General features: G+C 45.6%; 1 protein-coding gene across 1 annotated transcript; it reads right to left on the reverse strand.

Annotated features, from left to right (window-relative positions):
• Positions 1-454: 454 nt before the first annotated feature.
• LOC121605477 (leucine-rich repeat-containing protein 52-like) lies at positions 455-15,156 on the reverse strand. Its single transcript, XM_041935392.1, has 3 exons — positions 14,508-15,156; positions 544-807; positions 455-507 (listed from the first exon to the last, which is right to left on the reverse strand). Exons 1-3 carry the CDS (start codon positions 15,154-15,156, stop codon positions 455-457), a joined length of 966 nt encoding a protein of 321 aa, XP_041791326.1.
• Between the last annotated feature and the right edge of the window lie 5,969 nt (positions 15,157-21,125).

The raw sequence follows: 21,125 nt of genomic DNA on the forward strand, positions 1-21,125 counted from the left end.
TTCAGAATGTTACTCAAGAGTGCTTCATGTAGTATGCAGGTACATCCGCCCACTCAGCGAAACCAGCTGCTCCGTAGAGTATCTGTGCTGAGCAGTGATTGTGTGTGTATGTGGGTGTGTGTGTGTACTTGTGTGTATGGGGGTTATTGCTCTCAATAATCTCAGAGGTCACTCTGTACTCCTGAAGTGAAGGCATAGTCATCCTTATTGCTGTCTCTGTCTGTCTCTCTTTCTCTCTCTCTCTATCTCTCTCTCTCTCACACACACACACACACACACACACTTTCTGTCCAATATGGTGAAGAGCATCTTGCGCTTTCTAAGTCTGTAACAAAGAGAGACAGTCAGATCTTGGTTTGTTCCAGAGCCTTTGGTCTCAGAGTCCTCTCATCACTTCTGGTTCTTCCTCTCTGTCTTTTTCTCTCTCATGTCGTCCCTCCTCGCGTTCAGTCCATCACACCTGCATGCCGGGCTTGCTAAGATCCCCGTTCCCCTGGTTCCCTCCTCCTCCTCCTCCTCCTCCTCCGCCTCCTCCTCCTCCGCCCATCCCTCCCCTATCGTCCTCGTCGTCGCTGTCCAGCTCCTCACTCTTCCTTTTGCTGTAGCGCTCGTACAGCACCATGAGCACGCCCATCACCCAGGCCGACACCGTGCCGGCCGAGAAGATGACGAAGCCGATGGCGATGAAGAAAAGGTAGTCCCAGTAGCCCAGGCCCTGGTGGCAGTCTGCCCGCAGCTGCATGCCGACCTCCGCCAACCGCTGGCCCGCCAGCTCTGGGGGATTGTGGCAAACTGTCTGGCCCTCATCTGGAGGTGAGGAAGAGAAAGAGGAGAAAGGGGGAGTAGAGAAGTAAGGAGATTAATGAGGAAAGATGTCGTATAAAATAGAGGAGAGGCGGAGAATAATCAGTACATATGGTTGAAGATGAAGGGCAGAGCATCAAGAGAAAGAAAAAAATGCAATTAATCCAGAGAAAAAGGTGCACAACGAACAAAAGCCAGGACACACACACACACACACACACACACACACACACAAACAGCCGCTAACAATGCAGTGATAACCTTTGTGATAAATGATCCCGAGAGACACCACAGTAGTACTACTGAGTAATGTAGGTCTTTGGCGTCTAGGACATGGCAACATTATTATGCTGCACACACACACACACACACACACACACACACACACATGCTTACACACATGCACAGAAAGGTGACTAGACTTGACTTGCAACCCTCTGCCACATCAACCCTCCCACCCACTCATGCACATCATTATACACTAACAAATCACTCTGCAGCGGCGGAGAGATAAGGAGACGAGTGTTTTCCCTGACAAAAACATCTGCCGCTCATAATGAGGAATATGATAATCAGCTGGGACGACTTCCGACCACACGGGGAGGAAGAAACACTGGCATGTGTGAAGTTTATTTATGGCATTTGATGCCTCGCCACGGAGAGGTCAAAGGTCAGGGTCGCCTGCAGAACCCGGTCAGGCTTCAGAACACCTCAGCTGTGCTTTTCATGCCCTGCTGCATGTTCTCATTTTGCTCCAGTGACTTTGCAGCATTAGCATATACAGTACCCTCACGTATATTAATTAGTACGAATGCAGAATGTTAAGAGGAGAAGAGGGGCTTGCTCTGTATGTATCTCATGTTGTGATCAGTGAGAGGAGAGCGGGATGCAGCGAGTGCTGCTTTCTATCAGCTCATCTCTCGTTACAAGTTAATTCCCATGCTCCTTCGCTCCCCACATGCCTAATTGCGCTTGTGCTTCCCGAAGAAGAGAAAGAGGGGACGTTTTTCAAGCTGGGAACAATGAGAGAGATGAGATAGCCCAAAGAGACGGGGTGGGAATAAGAGAGAGGCACACACGAGCAAGAAGAGAGACGGGAGGAAAGGCAGACAAATGCAAACACAGGAGAAACTATTTTGGAAGTGTCTGCAAAGAGAGGACAGATGCAGTGAGTCTGACCTCAGAAGATGAGAGAAAAGAGTGAACTATATCTGGCTGCAGTCCTGTCCGCTGATGGATTATTGCTGTTAACAGTGTTAATTAAACTGCGCTCACCTACCAATAAAGGCAAAGGTCTGAACATGGAGATGAGCGATGGGGGAAGGGTGGCGAGAATAGTCGATTATGATCTATGCTTCTGCTTCAACTACTTGCCAGAGCTTTGCAGGAACAGCAGCAGTTCGAGGGCAGAAGCAGGAACCAGAAGTTGTGAAAGGATGGCTTACGAAAGCACGGAGCCCGGTTTGGTATCTGCACATACTGTACACATAACGCAAATTGACTTAAATCCTTCCTCACAAATTCTTAAGCTCTTTATTCTCCTAATATCCAATGCAACCTTAAGACGATAACCCCGACAGATTAGTCTGGTGATTATTAGATTACCCCGACTGTCTGAAAGGGTTAAAAATACTCATTCAACCAAACCTGGTGTTTTGAAAGGGTTTTTACAAGCCTGCAGAGAAAAACAAATCTGCAGGGGTTTGATAAGGTTCTCGATCAATACCTAACGATCGCCCCAGTGGGGGGCTTTGTCTCAGGCGCGAGGAGACACGTCCTGCTGATGCTGTTGTCGTGTCCGCTGAGCCTGTCGAACTGCTGGACTGACACGATGGCGCGCGTACGAACATCCTGAGAGGTTATAACGGGTCAGGATTACACGCGCAGAATTACAGCGAGTGGATCAGAGCGCTGTTTCAGTGCGTTTGCATCGGTTTGCAGGGCAGAAATAGCAGGTGAGGCCTGAGGAGTGTTATGTTACTGAGTTAGCAGGGAACATTATGGTGCTGAGTGATTAGTGCTGCTGTACAGGTGAACTGAGGATGAACCAGGAGACGCATGTAACACACTCGGCAGACGCATCTTACCCAAGTTTTAACTGTGCCTCAGCAGGAGGAAGGACATGCACAGGCTTCCCCAAACTGTCAGTTTACATTCTCCCACTGCTCATCTCCACTCACTTCTCTTTCTGCCTTTCAGCACAAAAGAGGCACAAAATATTATTCCACCTTTCGCGTAGGAGGACATAACCAAATTATACACAGGTATCATTATGCAGCAGTTAAGCTTTAAAAATGGGACTCATGGATGAACTGTTGGAGGTGTAAAAATGAGGCAGGGACTTTCCTCCAGTAAATGTGGAAATGCTCTTTTGTTTGTCCTTTTTGGAAAGAGTAATCAAAAGTATTGGAGAGTGGTTGCATGAATCACTGCTGTGTTTATTAGCAGAGGGGTCTCTCCTATCGCAGGCTGTATCCGTGTAAGAGTTTGGACTTGCATTAGCAGGCTTTATTGCCGCTTCATGGATTGTTCTCCCTCACTGGGAGAGTCAGACGAAGCCTTATTTTGCTGAGCGGTTGAAATTAATGATGGCTATTTCATCTTTGGGATCTCACAAAGGAAGATTTTTAAACCTCTTTAAAGGCGGAAATGTACAAGGAAGTAACTTTTTTATGTGAAAATGTTTTGGTTTGACTTTATTCGTATGAGCTATGTTTATTTATTCATTGTTCCAGTATCTGTTCTACAATTAATTACTGTATGCTGTCATCTTCTGATGCTTTATTTGCAACCTCAATTCCAAAAAAGTTTGGAAGCTTTGTAAAACATGAATAAAACAAAATGGGATAATCTGCTAATCCTTTTCAACATCTATCCAACTGAAAACAGTGACAACATATTTACTGAATTTTGTAAATATCTGCTTATTCTGAATTTGATGCAGCAACACGTTTCAATGAAGTTGGGACAGCAGCAACGAAAGACTGGGAAAGTTTTGGAACACTCCAAAAACACCTGTTTGGATCATTCCACAGGTGAACAGGTTGATTGGTAACAGGTGATAGTATCATGATTGGATATGAAAGGAGTATCCTGGAAAGGCTCAGTCGCTCACAAGCGAGGATGGAGCGAGGTTCACCACTTTGTGAACACATGACTGGATAAAGGATGTTACTACATGGGCTCAGGAACACTTCAGAAAACTGCTCAGCGAACACGGTTTGTTTGCAAATGATTGCATTCTGACTTTATTTACATTTTACACAGCGTCACAACTTTTGTTGGAATCAGGATTATATGATAGAAAATGTAAAAATACTTGAAGTATAGTGAACTTCCTTCTCTTTTTTTCGATTTCTCTCACGACTCTCCGTGGGGACCCCTCTCTGTGGGGTTCATATGGCCGTCCCTCCGTCACCATCTGTGGGCTGGCTAGCTGATCTGCTCAGTCTCATTACACTGCCAAGCTCGCCTCCAGCCAGGTGTGAGGATCTCTTCCTGAGCGTGTGTGTGTGCAGTGATGTTGCTGTCTATTACCTCTAACTCTGTAACATTCATGGATGCTGGAACAGTGAGCTACAGTCAGGGACTGTACAAACACACACACACACACACACACACACACACACACACACACAACAGCAAACAGGCCCCTCAAGGTATTTGGGCCTCATCTGTCCTTCCTCATTCAGTTTTCTCTGTCACTGCAACAGTTCAGACTTTGTACACAGTTCTTGGCTGCATGTTACTGCTGTCTGGTCTCCTCTGAAAGAAAGGCGTGATGGAAGCCAAGACAAATCTCTAGAACAGCATTCAGTGGGGATTTGGCAGGTGGAGATGAAGTCATAGAAGTATTTGAAGCAAAGGTTAAAACCAAAAAAAAACATGATCTTTCACACAAAGGTTGTTACATGTGTTGGCAAAGATGCTCTATAACAATGTCAGCAGCATGAAATTGTTCAAACTTCCTGTCTCCTAAGTCTCTCAACACTAGATACAATACAAATGTAATGTTTTGCCTTATTTTGCTGCTTGTTTTTATCTGGTAGTTTAATTTGCTCGCTCCAGACCTTCAGATCTGTTGCTGAGACACACGCAGGTCTCAAATAAAGATGCTTTTCTCCTAATTTGTCTCTCTGAAAAACACCATTTTAGTGTCAGAATGCTCATGAGATGTGTCGCTATAGTGAAAAATGGGTCAGACATTTACTTCTGTGATCATGGGGTGAAAGAATCGGTCATAATCTGTGTGAACATTCACTTCTCCTATTCAGGTGATTAGGCCTGCCGCTGATCTCCTAAAAGGCCGGGGCAGTGGTGATACAGGTGACACAGATTCAGGAAATGACTCTTAAGTGTTTTTTCTTGATCTCTGGTATCGCTTATATTTAACCTGATTCTTTTCTCGATCTTCAGCTTTTACCTCAGAGCTCAAACTTCACTAACATTGGCTAGCATTAGCTGGTCAAACCAGACCAAGGAATGCTGTTGCAGTTGAACCACTGTGCAATCAGTTCTTTCAGATATTACCTCCTCTCTCCTTAACGCAGAGCTACTCAGCTGTCATAAAGATGATATGTAAGGAATACATGTGAGGTATGAGGTTGCTTTGTCTACCAAACACAAGGAAGGAAAAGGCCTCGGAATTTCACACCGCATAAACATTTTTCCTGTACCCCCAAAACGTTTGTGGCTGCGCTTTAGAGAGAAATCGTGACTGCCTTCTATAATCAGAGATAAGAGAAAATAATTTGAGTATCACTGGAGACCACAGGAAAAGGTGGCAGCCGGGATGATTCACTCTCCGCTCAGTCTCACTTCACCGTCTGTTTCTTTGTCACTCAGTGTTTTCTCACTCATCCCGTCACTTAGGCGGGGAAAACACTCAGACATCATTCTGGCAGAATGCCCTTGACATTTCCAGTGTTTGTCCCTGTTTTTTCACCGGCCTGTTTTCTTTCTTCACTAATGTATGCCTTGGCACTTTTATTGAGGGATGATAATATTCCTGTATTATAATATCTAAGGTCTGATATTTAAGGAATTCAAATTTCCTGCACCTCAAAACCTTGTAATTGACCGATTGCAGTTTCATGACTGGAAGCAGTGAAAAGCAGTGAGGGTCTGTGTTCGTGATGCTGCTTATGAGGCACTTATTCAAATATGCTATCTGATTTAAAAGCATCCAATTTAAAAAATATCTGTCTTTAAAATGTTTCTTAAAGGGTCCAAACTTTTTAAATGAGAGTTTGGACAGGTCTAGGCCTGCATATGCCAACTTGAGCTAAAATTAACCCTTATTCCATCTTGGCATGGGGCTTATCCTGCTCATAATGCCAACAGAGAATTTAAACACTGATAAACTTCCTTTAGGTCATTGCATGTGCAGCCCTCATAATTTCATTATGTAGATACCAAGTTAAAAGAAGATGAATACTTCAGGAATGAAACCACAGGTTAGACAGTGTGTGTATGCGTGTATTTGAGAAAGACGGAGATCAAGAGACGTGTGTGTCCTCTTTGTTGCAATCACATCCCTGTAGTTTCACTACGGAGGCTGCAGCCTTGAAGAACTCACACTTTTGCATGCATGCTGCACTGCAGTTTCTATATCCCTCCACCTTAAACAAGCCATGGCAGGGAAATCCTGCAGCATAAGATGGATGCGGGGTGACTCCACACTCTGCTCTCTTATGATGAGGTAGTTTGGCCTGGACATTAAATCTCTGGCAACAAATTTATTCTCTTGGCCTGCACTTAGATGCTGTCAGTCTGTAGTAGTGTGTCAAGATGCCACTGCTGTCTGGTCCCTTCTCCTCCATCAGCAGGACAGGAAGCACAGCGTGGCGGTCACCTGTCCGTCACTGTGCTGAGACCCATCTTGTCTCTGCTGTGCATGGCATGATGTCACTGTGTTATGGTAATATTACCAGAGCTGTGGTCAGTGGTGTCAGTGTGACACCATGCAGGCTGCGTTGTGAAGTACGCCACTGACCGGACACAAAGCCCTGCAGCCCTGTGACACACCACAGGCCAGGGGTTACAGAGGACAAAAAAACTACTGAAGGAAATCAGCAATCAGATGAATATACACACCTTACTTGGATGCAGAGGGAAACAAAAGCACAAACACTGAAGATACAAGCACGCACAGACACTCAAACATTACACACAAGCACAGCTTTCCAGGAAATGAACGAGGGTGTTTTTCCTATCTCATTTAAAAGAGAATACGCAAGTAAGCAATCCACTGAGCACAAGTGTTTATGTGTGTGCATACATTTGGAAGATTTGTGTGTGTGTGTGAGTGTGTGTGTGTGTGTGTGTGTGTGTGTTTGTTGTGTGTGCGTGAGCTGCCACCGCAGCGGTGCGATACAGCCTCCGTGTCAAATCATCAGCTGGATGCTTTCCAAGCTCAGCACTGACACAGTGACAGAGAGCAGGGCTTATCACCTCCCCGGAGGAGGGGCTAGTGAGGGGCGAGATGCCGCCGAAAAACATCGCTGACTCCTTTATGAACTTCGCTCTGTTTTCCTCCGACTCCTTCCCTCCTGTCTCTGCCGCTCGACACATAAAAGAGCAACGAGCGGCGGAATAGCAATCATTCTCAGGCTTTTCGGACTGCACTGTGAATGCAAAACACATCCAAAGACGCCTGTGGTAAAAAAAAAAAAAAAACAGGCTGAATTCATGTATCTGACACAGATGCATGTATGTTCACATGCCGCATACATGCATGTGATCAGAGCTGTGTGGAGTTAACCTGCGAGGCAGAGAGCTGGTCCTGTGGACTGCGAGCAGAGCTATTTATAAGCAGATTAATTATGCCAATGCATATGGTAATCAGTATGGTTGTGGTCTCATGCAGAGGCGGGGTGAAAGCTGTAGACACCCACATCCCCTCATCCCCTCAATGACAGGGAATTAACCAAAGCTTACTGCTAAATTTCTGACCACACAACAGGCTTTACACATCGTTGTATATATACAAACAAATAAAGAGATAAAGAGAATTCAGCCAGACAACCTCGGGTGAGGCCGTCCCTGTTTCCCTGTCCCTACCAGCGCCAGCGCTGTAGCTGACCTTGACCTCTGACCTCCCTGTGGAAGCTGGCTACTGAAAATAGGATCTGAGGTATTATTTATGAATGCATATGATCATAGTGAGTAATTATGTCCTCGCCCGGTGCCAAGAGAGCCCAGTAAGCACTTATTTGCTGTTTTACAGGTCAGGAGACGTCTGGAAGTTGAGGTTAAGGCTCTGCTACGACCAACTTTAGCCCTCTTTCATTTGAATGAAGCCAGACTCACAACGCAGCAGGGGTCCCAATGCTGATATCTCAGCTGAACAATGCATTGTTATCTAGGAAAAAAAGCTGAGCCTGGTTCACAACATCATCCAGTACTGTGTTGGTGGATCACTTGTAACAGTAATGCCAAATTTTTACAGTTTATCTCGCGATCGCCACCATGATGCCTCTCCAGACTTGTAAAATCTTGCATGTGGCTGTTAAAAATCAACGCTGGCGGCTCCTACAGAGGTTAGCGTAGATGCTGCTGTAGCATCAGAGCAAAGAGCAACACTGAAGGCTGCTCTCAGTGGAAAACATGTTTGTGCTCTTCTCCTGGCTTTGGCAAGAGTTTCGCTCTCCTACTACATCGTATTGTTTGTTAATCTGATTGGTTGAAGCTAGTCCGTGATAGACAGATGGTCCATCCAATCACCTGCCAAGTTTATTTATCTATTTATTTTTAAGGGCCGGCCGCTTTCCAAACTGTTTCCATGGACGACTTCCCAGATGGCGCGTCAGGTTTCACCACTGCAGTGTTGTTTTAATGCAGAGCTGATTCTGGTGTGAACGCCAGCTTAAATATTTGCTCGAAAAGTGAATACTGTGTTAAATGTCTGTATTTCAGATTCTAACAACATGTGGAAATGTGTTTTACATCAAGTGTATGAAGTTATTGGACTCAAAAACTTTTTTGCTATTTTCATGTGGATTTTGACACAGTGTTTGTCTCATTTTAAGGACGTGTTCGTCAATTATTGATGTGATAATTGTCTCAGGTGTTTAATTGGCTGACCTTTTGATTAGCTGCTACGGTCTGTGGTTTTTGCATGATCTTGTGAATTTGATACCTGACAAAGGTCCATGACTGAAACTTAATAAAGTCCGTTCTGACAGTGTCCGGGAATCCAACCGTCAACCTTCTCACATGATTTCATTTTTCACCTGTCCACCAGGTGAGCGTTAGACAACATGTCGTGTCAATAGTTATAACAGGTGGCTATTTCACAGTTTTTCACTTCTCAGCCATATTTTAAAGACGACTGCTTACAGGAAGCATCAGACATAACAGGTAAGACTTTTGGGGTGCTGCCTGTCACAGCGAAGCTCAAGTATCTCACCGTTTAGCCAGCTAAACGCATCATACTGGGGTTGGCTAAGACTAAGAATAGCTGACCTTTTCTCCATCACATCCACTAGGGCTGAATAACACACGCCTTCTCACTCCTCTCCTCTCAAATACGGCATTAGTCAGATTACCACCATCCTCTTTTCCATCATTTCTCCATATGATCCCTCCTTCCTCTGGCAGAGAGAGTGAAGGTCAGATAGCAACAGCTCTCTCTCTCCTCTTCCCTTTATCGCTCCTCTTATCAGCCTTTATCACCTCCCACTTTTTCTTCCCGCTCTGGCACGTTAGCGTTTATTCTCCCTTCGTGTCTGCCCTTCAGCCTTTATCACTCCACTTCCCTCCTCTTTTTCTTCTGCGTCCTTCCATTTCTCTCAGTTTTTGCTCTGTCATCTTCGCACTCTCCTCGCTCTCTTTTCTTTTTTCGATTTTATTCTCTTGGCTCGAGCGTCGGCTTGGACGCGAGCACACTCCGAGACATGCACGCAGACTCGCACACCTGAGCACCTACCTCCCCTCCGTGCCTCAGGTGATCACATCACAAACACACCCACACAAGCATCACATCAATCTTGGTTTCGAGCTCACAAACGCACAGAGACATAAAAATACATACAGGCTACAGTACACAAGTAGGCCAGTTGAATTCGATATGCTTCTCCGCACCAGATGGGTCTGAGGAATTGTTCCAGCTGATAAATAATGTATCGTCTACCTGTATTAAATTGAATCGATGCCTCCTTGTCATAATGAATGTTTTAATGGATTTGAGTGACAGATCTGGGGCCCAGGCGATCGGTAACTCCTTTGTAGCCCGTCTGTTTTTTCTTTTCCCTCTCTGTATCTCTCTGTTGCGAAGTCCATCTTCATCTGTTTTGCCCGGTTTTTCAGCCCTCTCTGTCTTATCTCATCTTTTTTGTCCTCGAGTCTTTAGTCACGCTACTTCATCCGGTCTCTCCTCTCATCTCATCTCTCAAGTAATCTAAGATTCACTTTCATTAAACAGAAATCGAATTCAATTGGTGCAGAAAAACCTGACTTCTTTCTTTCATTCTTCCTCTCTCTGAACCCGTCGACCCCTCTTTCACTTTCTCTTTTTATGAATATTTAACTCTTGCCCAGTGCGTGGCCCTCTGCCTTGGCTCTTTGCCTCCGCTCTGTGAGCTGTCCAGGGTGCCGACCAGCAGCCAGAAATACTTTCCCAAACACTGGAGCCACAACACCACCAACTCTGCCAGCCCGGGACAAGCCACTTACGTTACGTGTATTTAGCGGAGGCGCTTGTCAAAATCGACCTACGGTGAGTACAGTAGGTCGTTCAACAAGCTGAAATTCCATTATGACAAGAGAGGGAAAGTAGGTATATTCCCACAGTACGGAGAATTGATGATGTGTTCAGGACAGCAAAGTCAGAGTGTAGGACAAATACGGGATGGACAAAATAAAGTAAACACCTCACGGAAAAGAGCTTTTACTCTAAACTTCAGAAGCCAGGATCAAAGAAGGCTGAATGCTAATGTTGCATTTATCTACATGAAGTTTTGAGAATTAGCTTTGACATTCAAAGCCACATAATATAATTAACAGAAGTCCAAAGTCCATCTGTTGCCAAAAAGTGCTAAAAAGCTAATATTTCATGTCAAGGGATTTGATCTTGAAAATTTTTGCATGTGCTGCACAGACAAACAGTACTGACAGATCCTGCATGATGAACAAACGCCAGCAGACAGTTTAAAGGCAGTTTACAAAAGCTGTTAAAAGACATACAATTCTTATGACCCATTTATAGTTTATAAGCTAAGTTTGGTTGTTATTTAATAAGCTTTGTTTGCTCTTTCCTTTAATAAATGAAGCTGCTTTGTTTTATTTTTTGGCCCCGCGAAAAGCTAAAAATCTCATACATTTTATATATTATGGCCTTGTAAAGATGATACAGTGAGTAAGAACACATCCAGCAGATAATGAGCAACATTAGCATTCATTTGAGGTTGTGTTTCTGGCTGCCTCGCAAACTTAAGTTCAATACTCACTGTTTTTTGCTCCATGTTTGGTCTCCCCCAGCTTCTGAGGGAGATACCTGGCTTTTTAGCTGCTAAATGCTCCACTTTGTTCACCAGCTAGTCGCTAACTGTGTCGGTAGGTTGAGTACAGTGGGTTTTTAGAGCTTTTTAGGTTCATTACTACCAGAGACTCTTTTCACATGTCATACATTGTTATTAAAAAAAAAAAGTCAATTACTCAAATTTAAGTTAAGATCATATTTATTTGTTCTGTTTCCTTTTGATATCTGATCATTTTTATGACATATGCAATGATATACTTTGCTGACCTTTTGAACTTTTGTCTCACTAAAAAAAGTCTTGACTTGGTTTTGTTGTTTCCTTGTAGGTTAGGGGGATGTTGCATAAAGCAGCGCCAGAGCAGGAACATAACCAGCAAACCAAGGGCCACTGATCTCCACGAGCTCACACAACGTACTGAATGTTATTCCGAATATTTTCTCTCTGACTTTTTTCTCACCATTTTCTCTCCTTTTTTACTCAATAAACGTGTCCACTCTGTTTTTCTGCCACTTTCCCTTCTCGCTCCCTCCCTCTTGTCGTCTAAATTTGCTTTTCCTGAAGCCACGCTTTGACTTTGGTGGCTGCCAGAGTCAAGTCACGTCAACCTTTCTCATGCCTGACACACACAAAGACAAACTTACTGGAACAGAGGCAAACACAGACAAAAAGACACAAAAAAACCCAAAACAGGAACGTCGACAATCAGGCACAAATGCAAGATTTTCTTCTACCAATAATGATCACAATTAATAACAGCAATATCAAAGGCTCCTGAAAGAGCTAGCATGTGAGGAGGTTCCACACACACACACCTGATTCACATTCACGCTGAGAGGTAGCGACAGCTGGATTCTCTATACGTTAGACTCACAGCCCTGCAGTCAAATCAGAGGGCATTCATAACTACACACTCTCTCTCTCACACACACACACACTCACTTGACCCCATTCACTCTGTTAAACTGGTCACCGTGGTTGTTTATGAGCGCCCTATCGACGCACGACTCGTCAGCGTGAGGGACACAGTGTGTGTTTGTGTGTGTGTGCTGGATGTGGTTTGGTCACATTTATATCTATTGAAGTGAAGCTTGATGTGGATTATAGCTGTAATTTCATGGTTATTAGTTGGAATTTTAACCAGCGTGTTGGAAACACAATAAGCCCAGCTGTGGGTGTGTTGTGTCACTTACGGCTCGAAAACCCTTCTCTCAGAATGATTTTTTTTTTTTTTTTGCAGAGATGCGTGTGTGAAGATTGAGCCTTCAGTGAGATAAAAATGAATGTGTGTGTGTGTGTTTGTGTGCCAGGGTTTGAGTGTACTTTGCTGCGGACTGTGAGTGAAGGTGGATGACAGCTTTGAGGAGCTGCTGTCTTCAAGTGGCCTTCCTCTCAAGCTCCTTTTCCCTTAATCTCATTCCTGTTTCCCACAGACCCTGGCCCGAGGGTCTCTCCTAACCTCAGATCACACACTGACTCACACACACTTAAGTGGAGTGAGTCACTTGCACACACACACACACACACACACACACACACACACACACACACACACGTACATGCTGTCCTTAACGGAAGCATAGGAGTCCAGCTTTTTGAGCACCATCATTAACCATCTGGACTAAAGGGCTGGAGCATACGGCGGTGGGAGCGACAGCACACCCAGGTGCATGTTTTGTGTGTGTGTGTGTGTGTGTGTCTCTGTGTGTGTGTCATGTGGTGGGGACATAAATCTGTTTACACAGTCACATTGTGGGGACTCGCCTTACTTGTGGGGACAAAATGCAAGTCCCCATTTTGTAAATCATTACATTTTAGGATGAAGGCTTGGGTTAAGGTTAGGTTTAGGTCAGGGTTATGCAAGTAGTGGTTCTGGTTAGGGCAAGAAGGAAATGAATGTAAGTCTATGTAATGTCCCCCAAAATGATGAAAACCTAATGTGTGTTTGTGTGTGTGTGTGTGTGTGTGTGCGCGTGTGTGTGTGCGCGTGCCGACGGCTTGCCAGAAAACAACAGGTACAAAAGGACACAATCATCCTCTCATCATTATCTCTGCCTTCAGGACCCAGAGAGACAATTGAGTGAGATCAATGGGATGCACACTGACAGCTATTATAAGCAAGGCCACACTGTAACGAGGCCTAACCTGGTTCACCTGCTTAGAGCTGAGCTCCATTAACATTTACGAGCCGAGATCATCTGAGCTTGCCCTCTCCGGAAAGGCAACGAGGCCCACTGTTGGCGATTTCTTGGGTGGCTCTAATCTAATCCCTTGCTATTTAAGCAATGGACGGTTAAGGTGACTGTTGCTCTCCGAGTAACTCTGACACAAATCTGCCGATTTGCGGGGGTAAACCTTAGACATTATTGGGACATGAAGGGCAGTTTGAGGGGATTGTGTTGCAGAGAGGAGGCGGGGAACGAAATCTTCAGATTGCTCTGACTCTGAGGTCAAGCCATTAGCTCTGGAGTCTGAGTGTGCATGTGCCTACAAGTGAGAGAGAGCCTCTGCATAAGGAAATGCATGCATATCCACCAGAGCTGCAACAATGAATCAATTAGTTATCAACTATGAAATTAATCGGCAACTATTTTGATTATCAATTAATCGGTTTGAGTCATTTCTAGAGGGTGAAAAAGTCCAAATCTCTGATTTCAGCTTCTTAAATATGAATATTTTCTGTTTTTTTAACTCCTCTATGACAGTAAACTGAATATCTTTGGGTTGTGGACAAAACAAGATGTTTGAAGTCATCATCTCAGGCTTTATGAAAGTGAAGCATTCATCAGACAGGGAGAGCAGGGAGAGTAATAGTGTAATAAGTAGCCCACCTTCAGGGACTAAATTGACCAAGCGCCCACAATCAAATTATCTAAATGAGCTGATGTGACAATAACAAATGATAAGACCTTGGAGCGTCTTTGAATTATAGTCTGTTTTTGCCAGGAAACTGGCCAGCAAGGGGATCCCGCTTCCAGAACCAACATGAGACCACCTGCAAGAGGTCTGACTGCTGCCACCAGAACAGAAACATGCGCTTATAGTGCAAATGTTTTGGCAAAGGATGCTGGCAGGATAATAATTACTATTATTAATGTGAGCTGCCATTCCAGAACAAGTTTTCAATGATTTATTTAAAAAATTAATTGTCCCTTTTTGGCAGATAAGGTCACCTTAAATGTTCCTCTGTGTGCTGAACCTCTTTCAGACACCATCCATCCTCACCTTGGAACTTGAAGCCCTCTATCTGCACCCAGAGACAGAGGTCCTCCGTGTCACAGTCGCAGCTCCAGGGGTTGCCGCTGAGCCCCAGAGACCGCAGCGCAGGCAGGGCGATCAGGCTGCTGATGTTCAGGGCCGTCAGGTTGTTCCGGCTCACATCCAGCACCTGCAGAGCCATGTTCTCCGAGAAGGCGTCCGGGTGGATCTCCCCGAGACTCGGGTTATCCGTCAACCGGAGCATCACCAGAGACGCCAGGGGCCCGAAAGTCCGGTCCTCGATCTGCAGCAGGGTGTTGAACGACAAGTCCAGGTAGGCGAGTTTCCGCAAATTCCCGAAAGTGGACTCGGAGATCTCGGTCAGAGAGTTGTTGCTGCAGTCCAGGTAGACCAGATCGGACAGGTAGTTGAGCTGCAGCGCCGGAAGGTCCCCGATGCGGTTGTTTGAGATGATGAGCTGCCGGGTCGCCAGGGGCAGGTCATTGGGGAATAGGGTGAGGTCCTGCCCGGCGCACTGGACCACCAGCTGATCGTCGCACACGCATCGGTCTGGGCAGCCGGCTGTGAGAGCCGGGGAAGGGGTCACCCCCATCACGAAGATAAAGAGGAAAAGGAGCCGGAGGGACTGTGCGCTGGGCTCGGGCAAGAGACGCATGACGAGGCCGCCCAGAGCGTCATGAACTCGGGCTGAGCTGGACCAGGACTCCCCGGCGCTCTCCGGGCATCCTGCATGAGTCTGAGAAGCTGTGAGAGAGGCGAGATGGCTGCTCGGAGTGTCTGACTGTGGCTGCCTGAAAGCCTGACTGTTGTTTATATCCAGCCTCTCTTTCTCTCTCAGAAATACTATCGGTCAGTCGCTCACACGCACTCTGGCGCGCCACGCACGTCGCCAAAAGACATCATCTCAGAAGGTGACCGAGGGACGCGTTGTCGCTCTGTGGGTGAGAATCGTGCAGCTTACCGGACTTTGTCGATCACCCCCTCGGTGACTCATCTCTGTGAATTACCTGTCGCCAGCGGAGTGCATTATTTACTTTCCAAACAAATGCCATCACCTGCGCGAAATTCCTCAATCCTGGATGTGGACTCCCCGAAATGTTCTCCGCGTTTGCGCTCACACGTGTCCTTGGCTGTTTGTCTCGAGCGTGTCTGTGTTGTGTGTGTGTGAGGGTCTGTGCTACACCGGCGTCCAGCAGACGAGTTTTTCCTCAGGAGCGCGATGGAAAGCGCGTCCTTCCACTGCGCTCAGACGGCTCTGTGTGACTGTGGCTCTCCGCTGCGCTGGAGTGCTGCTCTCTGCGCTCCCTCCCTCTCCGCCTCTCCATCCGCGCACACTGCAGCTCCGCGCACTCAGGAGCGCGGTTTGTGTTGTGTGTGTGTGTGTGTGTGTGTGTGTGTGTGTGAGAGAGAGAGAGAGAGAGAGAGAGATGGCAATGATGGGAATTGCGATGGTGACGTCACCAGGTGTTGCTCTTGAGAAAACCAGACGTCCGGAGTCCAGCCTGTCCGTCCAGAGAAACTCAGAGGAATGAGATAGATATATCTCTCTCTCCCTCTGCGTGCACGTGTGCGTGCGTGCGTGCATAAAAAACAAGTCAATCATCATCTTGCCTGAAAGCAGCAGCCTCTTAGCCATGCACAGATTTAACAGGCCTTATCTTATGTGGTCCAGTGGCTAATTTCTCCTCATTCCATCTCCCCAGCGGCTTGTTGACGACGTAGCGCATTCAAATTGGATTCTGTGCGCTCAGTTATTAACTTTTTATATTTTTTCTTTGGCAAAGGGCGCTCGGATATTAATTTGGGAAGGAAGTGGAGTGACACGTTCATGTGAGTCACTCTGGTCTCAAAATCGGACTTGAAAGGAGGCTGACAGGATGCTGACTGGCTGCTGTATCTTTCAGTGGAATAAAAGCAGTTAAAGGTTCGCTTTGGATTGAGATGAAATTAGACTTGCATGTGGCCTTCCAAACTATAGATTTGCCGTTTTGTTCCTGCGAGTGTCAGAAATGTGAAGAAATCCCTCCACAACTATGATTTGGTATTAAATTAAAGCCATTACGCGAGTAAAGAGGTTAAAAAAATGATTATGAGAATAATTACCAGCTCCAGTTTTGGCATACAGTTTAGATGCATTTCAAGCCTGTTTTCTTCGAGGGTCAAACAGAGGTCATTCATCTTTCAGTGACTCTGTCACAACAGCCAGTGAGTCTTCTCAGTTTTTGAAAATTGAGATTTAAAGGAACAGCTCAACATGCTGGGAAATAGGTTTCTTGACTTTCTTGCAGAGTATCAGATGAGGAGATCAGTACGTCTGAACACCTATGAATCCACGGCCAGTAGTCAGTTAGCTTAGCTTAGCACAGAGAACAGCACCTCCAAAGCTCACTAATAAACTTGTCGTATCTCGTTTATTTAATCGGTACAAAAGCAGAAGTGTAAAAATGACATTTTGCTGTTTTATGAGTGTATGTGCTAACGTTTACCCCTGTTTCCACTCTTTGTGCTAAGCTAATATAATTAGCTGCTGGCTCCAGCTACATATTTAGTGTACAGACATGAGAGTGGTATCAGTCTTTTCATCTTTTTCATCTAACTCTTGGCAAGAAAGTGACTATTCCTTTAAAATACGCAGTGGTCTCCAACCTGGGACCATCAGGGTCAGACTCCTGTGGGGTTGTTGTTTGACGATTACTGGGTAGAATATTAAAAGTAGAATAATAAAAAAAAAATTCTGTCAACAAAATTTTGTAGTAGATTACTTTTTGGATTTTTCTCTATTCTCTGATTTTTGTTGTGAAATTGACCCTTTCCTGCATTTTAAAAACGGTTCAAATGAAACAGTTTTAAAGGGGAAAATAAGTCATTTATTCATTCATTCATTCAAGTTGTCACAATTACATCTATGATTCCAAAAAAGCCGGGTCTTTGCGTAATGCATTAATAAACAGAATGCATTAATACATGCAGAGTCCATGTATTAATCTCCTTTATACCATCATGTGTTCACAAAGTGGTTTCTGTTTTGTTTCTGTTTTACACAGCGTCCCAACTTTCTTGGTATCAGGTTTGTGTCACTGAGTTTAAACTGCGATGAGGCAACATAAGTCACAGCTTTCCTGATGCAAGTCCATGACTCTGGGCCTATTTTAACAGTGTGAGGTAATAATTTGAAATTTGTAACCAAAAAAAACTTTTTCAAAGAAGAGTTTACAAGCTCTCTGACAGGCTGTATCTGAGGACAGTGGTTCTTTGAGCTGAATGCTAATGTCATTGCAATGATGATGATGTCCAGCAGATGTAACGTTTACCATGCTCACCATCTTAGCTTTGTGAGCATGCTGATGTTTCTCCTTTATCCCAAAATGCAACAGAAGGGGATTATGTCGTTACAAATCATCAAAAGGGGGGACACGAATGTCTGCACCAAACTCATGGCAACCCGTCAAGTAGTTGTTGAGATATTTAAGTCTGGACCAGAAAGGATGACGGACTGAGAGACAGACTGACATCCTGAGATAATCCAGACAACTGAAAGACATCTAAATCATCAGAGTGAAGGATTAACATGCTAACTGTGAGAAAATTACTGCTTTGACGCTGGCAGCCCTTTTCTCAGCTTTTCACGTCAGAGCTGTTGTGGTCAGACATGGACGTCTATCTTCAGTCTGATGTATGATTATTGAAGGAAAGCTCCACAGAGAGCACAGCGGCCCAGAGGAAAATGAGCCTATTTAATCAGCATCGCTTTCTGTCGGCCTGTCTGCTCCCTCTGTCATGGGTTTGCTGTCTAAATGGCCCTGCTGGATCGGGTTCGCAGATAACTGCCTCGGTAAAGGCGTTCAGAATCATTAATGTAACTTTCCTCCCTGACTGGTCTGAACGGTGTCAGCTTCCACAGGCGCTTGTGTGCATCTACTTGCACGTATGTGTGCGTGTGTGACAGTTGTGCTTGACTTGCAGCTCTCGTGTTGTGTGATCATGTGTGTGCAGTACGTGGGGAGGTGTCATACTTGTCTGCATGGATGTCCCCTGCCTGTGCTTGTGAGTGTGTGCATGCGTGGAGTGTACCGGCCAGGCCCAGCAGCGAAACACGCTTATTTTTTAATAAAGGTCTACGCAGTGTCGGCTGTCAGCCGCCAGACAGCCGATCTGATCCCCGACCTGAGGGGAGGGCCACTGCTGCCATCAGAGGCCTCACTCACCTTTGCTTCACACACATACTCCCTCTTTGGAGGCACCCCCGGACTAAATGACAACAAGTAAAAGTTTTTCATAGCAGCAGAGCACTTTGGATGCAGGCTGAGCTCTGCCTCTTTGTCTCCTTCCATGTGCAACTATAACTCCTCTTCCTCCCGCCGTGGCTGAGTACGGTCATAACTCTTCTCCCATCTCGCTCCGCTATCTTTTAGGCTGTAAGTCTGAGGCTCTGTTTTCTGCACATAACCAACTCCATCATTCTAATGTAATTGAACCAAGAGTGCGATCAGTCACCCTGACTGCCTCTGGACGGGATGGTGTGGTTGTGTGTGGGTGAGTATAATGCCAATACGCCTCAGGATTACTACAAACAATATACAGGGTCTAATTTCTTTTGTGAAGTGCTGTGCAAGGAAAATAAACTTTAGGCATAACTCCAAACAACATGAACATATTTTAAAAGATACGGCAGCTGATATTGTATATTTTACCTGGAGAAGATGAAAACCAGTGATGTGTTAGTGCATCTCCAGTGACTTTTCAACTCGCCTGCCTTGTCTGTGGCTCTCAGCTTTAAGCCAAATCATTCCTACTGAAGACGAAAATCTTTAAAATGTTTTTCATTTTTGAAGAAGGCTACATAGTTGTGCAGATGTTTGTGGTCCCCAGAGGATGACTCCTCGTGACTCTGGTGATCCCCTGACTTCTCCTCTAGTGCCGCTATCAGCTCAAATTTTCACTTTTGTCCAAACACCCGCAAAACTGCAGTAACGACATTCCCAACCAGCTCTGCTGTACTTTGTGTTTTGTGCAAACTGGCAAATGTTAGGTCAACGTTACACCTGCTGTTAGCTTTGTCATTGTCACGTTAGCATGCCAACTTTAGCATTTTGCTCCAGTGAGTCCAGTCTCACAGAGCTCCGAGCATGGCTGCAGACTCATGTTGTTCTACATACATATGCTATATCTAAGTTAGCAGTGTCAATTCATTACTGGTTTCAGGCTTCTTTTAATGGGATTTGTTTACAATAAGAAAATGTAGAATAGCACCAGACTTATCATTTAAGTGTCATTTTTACAGCGTTGTAGTGATCAGTGATAGATGAATATCAAGTGTCACAAAGTGAGTTCTGGGTTGGTTCTACTCGGGCTGTGATGGCTGTCGGTGCTGCAGTATCGGGCAAAGGGCATTAATCTGCTCCACCTGGCTCCTGTGCACTTTAGTAGCGTTAATGCTCTAACATAATGGCAGCCGACAAATCCCGCCTTTTCACACACGCTCACAAAACACACACACACACAAATCTGAGTCACCTCAAACATCTTCTCCCATGTTCTTTATCTCCATCACTACCACGGCAAACACTCACACACACACACATATCAATAGAAATGCATGAGAACAAACATGGCCGTGTTGCACAACTGTTTTGGTTTCATAATTAGCTCCTCACACGAGTCAAAAACAGTCTGGCCTCAGGGATGTTATTTTTAAATAGCTGGAAGTCCACGAACGCAGACTGAGGTTAAGAAACAGAACTATGTGTGTTAGTATTACAGGATATCTGTGTGCTAAAACGTCAGACACAAAGGTCAAACACACTGTACACGCCCTGAGCACCTCGCTGTGCTGTCTCGTTCTTGACGGACAGCTCCAGTAACAGGACGCCACTCACTCCCTCTGACTCATGCCCGGCCTCGTGCCCCGTCACCAGGCCTCCCTGCCTGAACTCGGCCCCTGGTGCTGAAGTGGCTGAGGCCGGAGGGCCGTCTGCTGCAGTCTACTCACGACTCTGCGCCCTGCTCACATCACCTCCTGCCTCTGACGGCAAGAGAGGAAGAGCGAGGAGACGGAGAGAAGGATTGTGGGACTTGCTCATGTGAACTCCAGTAGTCACTGACACTGTGGGCCGGTGAGGAAGGAATCAGCCAGTAGAGACCTATAGTGAAATGACATGAGCAAAGGCAGCAAAGGAGCAACAGGATTACATGCTCCTCCAATCTACCCTCTGATACAAGACTGACCCCTGCAGGATTGGAGGGGAATTGCTGAAGGTAAAGGGTGCCATACCCAAGATGTTTGATAGGAGGGGATGCGAATCTGTCCACTTGAAGCCAGGAAACAATGCTGCAGGCAGGGCTTGCAGAAAGCTCTTGGGAGGGAGGACACGACATTAACGGCAAACATTGCAAACTGTGTGTGTGTGTGTGTGTGTCTCAGAGTCTGCGTTCCCATATGTGTGTCCAACCTGCGGATCGTGTCCTGGGACAGACTGGCTGTGTCCGTCACAGTCCATCAGGCTCAGTTTCTGTCCTCGCACTCAAAGGGCGAGTGTCATCTACCATCAGTTTTCCGTCTCAAGACACACACACACGAGAAGCGGAACACACACCTCGCAGACATCAAATCTGAACCGTTCCCAT

The sequence above is a fragment of the Chelmon rostratus genome, chromosome 4, assembly GCF_017976325.1.
Source record: "Chelmon rostratus isolate fCheRos1 chromosome 4, fCheRos1.pri, whole genome shotgun sequence".
NCBI classification, from domain to species: domain Eukaryota; kingdom Metazoa; phylum Chordata; class Actinopteri; order Chaetodontiformes; family Chaetodontidae; genus Chelmon; species Chelmon rostratus.